This window comes from Sceloporus undulatus, chromosome 3 (genome assembly GCF_019175285.1).
Source record: "Sceloporus undulatus isolate JIND9_A2432 ecotype Alabama chromosome 3, SceUnd_v1.1, whole genome shotgun sequence".
Lineage (NCBI taxonomy): Eukaryota > Metazoa > Chordata > Lepidosauria > Squamata > Phrynosomatidae > Sceloporus > Sceloporus undulatus.
The window spans coordinates 46,586,517-46,592,516 of record NC_056524.1 but is presented as its reverse complement, the minus strand read 5'-3'; the positions used below and the strand labels follow the sequence as shown (position 1 = coordinate 46,592,516).

The window sequence follows — 6,000 nt, the reverse complement described above, 5'->3', positions numbered from 1 at the left end:
GCTCTTCAACTTGGCAGGCAGAGGCCTGTTGTTTCTTGCCTGCTAAGTTGAAGAGCCCTCCCCCCGACCTCCATCTTGAGGGGAGAGAAGCAGGCAAGAAACAACAGGCCTCTGCCTGCTAAGTTGAAGAGCCCTCCCCCCGACCTCCATCTTGACGGGAGAGAAGCAGAGGTTTTTTTTGTTTTGTTTTGTTTTTGTTACTTGTTTTGTTGTATATGCATATGTATGCTGTAAACCGCTTTGATCATAGGAAAAGCGGTATACAAATAAAACATATTATTATTATATTATTAATCCAATTGGTAAATTACCAGCGCATGCACTACTGTAACTAAGATTTCCCTGTCCAAGAAAGGAAATAGCTGACACACCAGTCAAAGATGCACCAAGAATTTGGAGCCACAGAGCCCTTTTTGGGTCTCCAATGACACCTGCTTCTTTATGGGGAATAGTCCTTCATGGCTGTTGACAGCCAAAAAGACAAACAAATGGGTCCTAGACCAGATCAAGCTTGAACTCTCCCTGGAAATTAGGATGACTAAAATGAGGATGTTGTATTTTGGCCACATCATGAGAAGGCATGAATCATTAGAAAAGACAATAGTGCTAGGAAAGGTAGAGGGTAGCAAAAAGAGTGGGAGACCACATGCCAGATGGCTGGACTCAATCAGAGAGGCCACAACCTGAGCAGAGCAGTGGAAGACGGGGGAATTGGAAGTGTCTCATCTACAGAGTCACCATGAGTGGAGGTCAACCTGAGGGCAGGCAACAATAACAAGTCTTTCATGAAGAATGCAACCCCTTCCAGGGCAGGTTCCTGGGCCTGAGAACTGTCAATCCACAGAGGCTACAATTGTACTGCAGAAATAATCCAGGTTGACAGCAATTCAATTACTATGGCTCAAAGCTAGGGAATTCTGGGAACTGTAGTTTTGTGAGACATTTAGCCTTCTCTGTCAGAGAGCTCTGGTGCAACAACAAACTACAATACCAAGAATCCCATAGCACTGAGCCCTGGCAGTTAAAATGGTGTCAGCCTGGATTATTTCAGCAGTGTGGATGCAGCCTCAAACTCCAACTGATCAGGATTCAGCTTCAGTTTACTGTTTCTCATCCAACCAATTATAGCATCCAGGCATTGCTCCATCACCTGCATTGTCTCACCCATTTCTAATAGTAAGGAGAAACAGAGTTGTCTGTCTTCAGCATCCTAAATCTCCCAACAACCTTCCGCACCGTTTTCATAAAGATACTGAACATCATGGAGGACAAGGTATGGTACTCTCATAGCTTAAAGGACATGGGGCTAAGCAGGAATCCCCAGTACTTCTGTCTGGAATCAACCTCACTGATAGGAGTGGAACCATTGTACTGCAGTGTCTCCTATTCTCATACAAGAGAGCCAATCCAGTGAAGATACCATGATTAACCCTCATTGAATCCCATCATCAGAGAAAGGTGGGATATAAATTCTTCAAATAAAACAAAAGGGAATAATTGCATGAAAACGCCTTAAGAAATCCAAGGAGATCAACCAGGTAGCACTCCACTCTTTTCCACCTGGATTAGCTCATCAGATAGAATGTTTGAGTGTCCTGTGCTGGCCTGATACCAGACTGAAATGGTTCCAGATAATCTGTTTCCTCCAAGAATGCATGAAGTTGTCCAGCCATTGCACACTCAACCATCTTGTCCAGAACCGGGATATTAGTGATATGGCTAATTTCACATACGCCTGTGTTAAAAGAAATCATCTTCAGGAAAGGATGCACTGCAGCCTCCTTCAGTGTAGCAGGAACCTTCTCCCAGTATAGTGAGGCTTTTACCACTCCCTGGACAGACGTGATCATTCCACTTCTACTAGCTTATATCACGTAAAATGGACAAGAATCAGATGTATGTATGCCAGGTCAAACTGACTCAAACCTGTTACCCCCATCATCAGGCCACAGCATCTGATCCCAAGAAAAATGCCCAGATGGTTCACTGGACACTTCTTTGGAGTGCAGTGTTAAGTTCTGAGTGAATATGAGTGATTCCTCTGTATTACTGATTAGTTGTTATTGTGTGCCTTCAAGTCATTTTCCAATTTATGGTGACCCTAATGTGAACCTTCCACAGGGTTTTGGGGGACTGAAAGTATGTGACGTGTCCAAGGTCACCCAGTAGGTTTCTGAAGCTTGGTTTCCAGGGCAATAGACCAATGCTCAAACCAGTGCACCATACTGGCTTGCTGAAGACTAGTATATATAATATATGCTATCTAATATATATCAGATGAAAAGCATGAAAAACATAGAGGACACAGTCCTGCAAAAATGTGTTGTAGCTATATCTAACTGAAAGCAATTAATTGTGAAATCTACAATTATTCAAGCCCTTTAGCCTTAGTGGGATTTATCTGAGAGATTAGGTTAGTGTGGTGTAGTGGTTTGAGTGTTGGGTTACATCTCTGGAGACCATGAGTCAAATCCCAGCTTGGCCATGAAACCCACCGGGTGACCTTGGGCAAGCCACCTGCTCTCAGCCTTGGGAAGGCAATGGCAAAGTCCCTTGGAATAAATCTTGCAAAACCCCATGATAGGTTTGCTTTAAGGTCGCTATAAATCAGGAATTACTTGAAAGCACACACACACAGATTGGCAGTTACAGTGACAGAAAGTGATTGTTTTAACTATACAAGACTGGTATGACTGATGTGAGACAACTATTAACTCCATAGTCAAAAATAATAGCTACAGGTACTGCTGTCATGGCAAACCTATTGATTAAATTTCCAGTGCATAAACAGTCCTGGATCCATATGAGACCACTCTGTGGCAGTAATACTGGTTTATGTAGATGACATTTAAATGAATCTGAAGTGCACTATTGAGCAAATAGTTTAGGTTTTAATTCAATTATCCAGGCTGATTTTGCTACATACATTTAAGTATTTCTGTATTTCTGCATATATTTTTGTCACAACTAGGCTTGCCATATCCTGCCTGGGGATGGGACTTTCCTGGTTTGGGGCGGGCCTGCACGGTCCCGCTCCGGTTTGCCCCCGCCCCCGGGCTGAGGGGAGGATTCTTTCCCCGCTTGGGCTCCGCTGGCAAGAACAGGGCCCAGGTGGGGAAGGAAGCCTCCCCTCAGCGAGGCTCCTTTTCAAATGTAGGACACAAAAATGTGTCCTACATTTGAAAATTTTGTCCTACATTTGTCCCGGTTTGGAGGTCCTGACTTATGGCAACCCTAGTCACAACAGGTGATAAATCAGGAATTTAACTGGTCATAGAACTAAGTGATAAAAGATAGCTTTTAAAGGCAAGACTCAACATTTAGGGTTTATTATGACACCTTTGAAGAACAGATTTTAAAATTACTAATTATAATCTTACTTAAATATTTCTAGACCAAGACATCTGTTTTTATAGTAGGTCTACCTGAAAAAAAATATCAAAGGGAATACAGTATTTTCTGAGAGAAGTTATCTAAGATCTCTCTCACTGCATAACTGAAGAAACATACAGTGGCAATTTTATCTAGTTCCAGAAAACAAGTATACACTTAAAAGTTCCTCAGTTTATGCACTCCTCCTTTCTGTGTATGTAAAGTTTTAGCCATTTGTTAACAGAACCATTATTTGAGTGTTCACTAGAGTGAAAAATGTAATTTGTTTTGATGATATGATACTAAATGAGAAATATCCTAACAGAATATGTATTGACAAATAAAAAAGAAATGTAGAACAGATCTGTTTTCAAGTTCTTGCTTATCCCATTAAACAACTCTAACTCAGTTCAATAACTCCAGCTCAGTTCAATAAAACAAGTTAAGGTAATGGTTTACACATGTTTTTCCTTTTTGTGTTTTATGTTATGTAGACCACTGAGACACATGCCTTGTTGATAGGACTGGGTTCTATTATGTACTTCAACAGCATTTTAGATCCAAGTCTAGATGTTGTATGTATCTGAGTCTAATATCTCAGCAATGATTTTTATTAAGTGATGTGAGATTAGGCTACCCTGTTGGTGATGGTATTACTTTTATTTAAACATAGATAAGGTATGACTGTCCTAACAGTCAGAAAAAAGAGAAAGGGCTATATTCATTATAGAAGCCTCTCCCAAGTGATATTATTCTTGAATTTATGGCAGAAAAACCACCCTTTCCCACAAATCTACAAGACGTAATGGTTTTCAGCTTGTTAATAACAACTTCTAATAAACACAGTGTCTTATTAAAAAATGTAAAGACACCTTCTTGGAAGAAAGGTGGGTGCTAATGTAACACACACACACACACACACACACACAGAGCACTTTGTTGTTTGCTCTTGTGTACCTTCAATTCATTTCCAAAATATGGCAACTCTAACATGACTCTATCATGGAGTTTTCTTGGCAAGGTTTGTTCAGAACGAGTTTGCCTTTGTTTTTGCCTGAGGCTGACAGAGTGTGAAATGACCAAGGTCACCCAGTGGGTTTGTATGGCTGAATGGGGATTCAAACCCTTGTCAGCAGTAGGTTTTCATTTACAATTTGACAGATATTTTTTTGATATAGTCATACAATGTTTGCAAAGGAAAGGTGATGTAATTTTTTACCTGCTCCAATAACTCTCTCAATTCGAATTCTTGATGGATCTATCTCCTTAGCAAACTCATGAACAGCAAGTGATGGGTCTTCATACGTGTCTGGATCAATATATGTTTTGGTTCCTGGGTATCGCACTGCAAAAAGAGAAAGGTGGTTTCTCCATTAGGCAGAAATAATTCAGGCAATCCATGAACTAGAAAAAAATAAAATAAAATATTATTTTAAGAATATTAAGAAATGCTCCTATTATAAATGTGATGTCACTTCTTCCAAAAGAGGGCTTTGCCCCAAGTATTCTGGCAACTGTACTTTTGAAGAAAGGTTGTAATTGGTGCTAGTTTATGAACTTCCACAATCATCAGGAGGACTCCACAACAATTTCTTTGTACTATCAGCCTCACTCCTTACTCAAATAATAGCTTAGGAGTGGTATTAAAACTGCAGAGGTTTCTCCAATCAAAGCCATTGAGTATAGGGAGGGAATGTTTTATCCCTGTAAACTATCACAAGATGTGAACTTGAGTGCTATTGTACTAGGCCTCATATAGGTACTCATTGAAATGGGCTGTGGATCCAGCCCCCAGCTTGAGCATCATTGTGGTGAAGAGGACAATCTTGAAACCTCCCTCCATGGTCTATGAAGGAGTGGATAAGCTATAGACAGGAGGCTACATGCAGTCCTTAAATGTTGTTTTTTAAGTCCCTCAGCACATCTTGATTTTTTTTTAAAGGAGAAACTAACTTCTGAGTCATTATCTGTTGAAATAGAAGTCTTCTCCTGGGTCTAATATGCCCCCCAGAAGGCCCAAAATACCCCAGGAAGGACTCAAGCATGGTGTAATTGTCCCACCCTTTGATGTTATTGTGGTACAAAATGTTTTGTTTTTAAAATAAGGGTGGGGTAATGGTAGGAGGTGGTCCTCCAAGGTCCTGAAATGTATTGAAGGTGAAATGATATCGTTTTCAGAGAAACAGTCATTTTAGTCTCTTGCAGCATGAAAAAGATAAAGGGAGGAGGAGGGGAAAAAGATGTGGCAGCAGCTCTGTGCTCCCTTGTCTGCTGTTTTGCGGCAAATTTTTAGAAATTGAAAAAGAGCGGGAAGATGCTGGGCTTATACAGGGGATGGGTGCCGCTACCACCAAAAAGTCTTCTCTAGCAATTCTAGAAGGTTCTGAAGGTTACTGTGCAGGTGCAGAATATCCTAACTTAAAGTTAGCTTTAAGTCTAATTGATTTTCACTTTAGCATAAGCTTTCATGGCTATAAACCCACTTCTTCTGATGCAGTATTGTGTGCTATTAAGGCCTCAAGTATAAAGTAAATTTATACAGTTGTGGGAGTGGGATAGAATGTAATAGGATTCATAAAAATGTAGTTCATGTCCCTTGTTCTAAATTTTCAAAGGACTGGGTGAAAA

The 6,000-nt window shown here is 40.5% G+C and overlaps 1 protein-coding gene across 2 annotated transcripts in view; it reads right to left on the bottom strand.

Moving 5' to 3' along the window:
- Positions 1 to 6,000, bottom strand: part of EPHA6 (EPH receptor A6) — a 264,534-nt gene that overhangs the window by 165,010 nt on the left and 93,524 nt on the right. For both annotated transcript variants that reach the window (XM_042460426.1, XM_042460427.1), the window contains exon 6: positions 4,592 to 4,717. In XM_042460426.1, the coding sequence (XP_042316360.1) occupies positions 4,592 to 4,717 (126 nt within the window). The remainder of the gene's footprint in view (positions 1 to 4,591; positions 4,718 to 6,000) is intronic.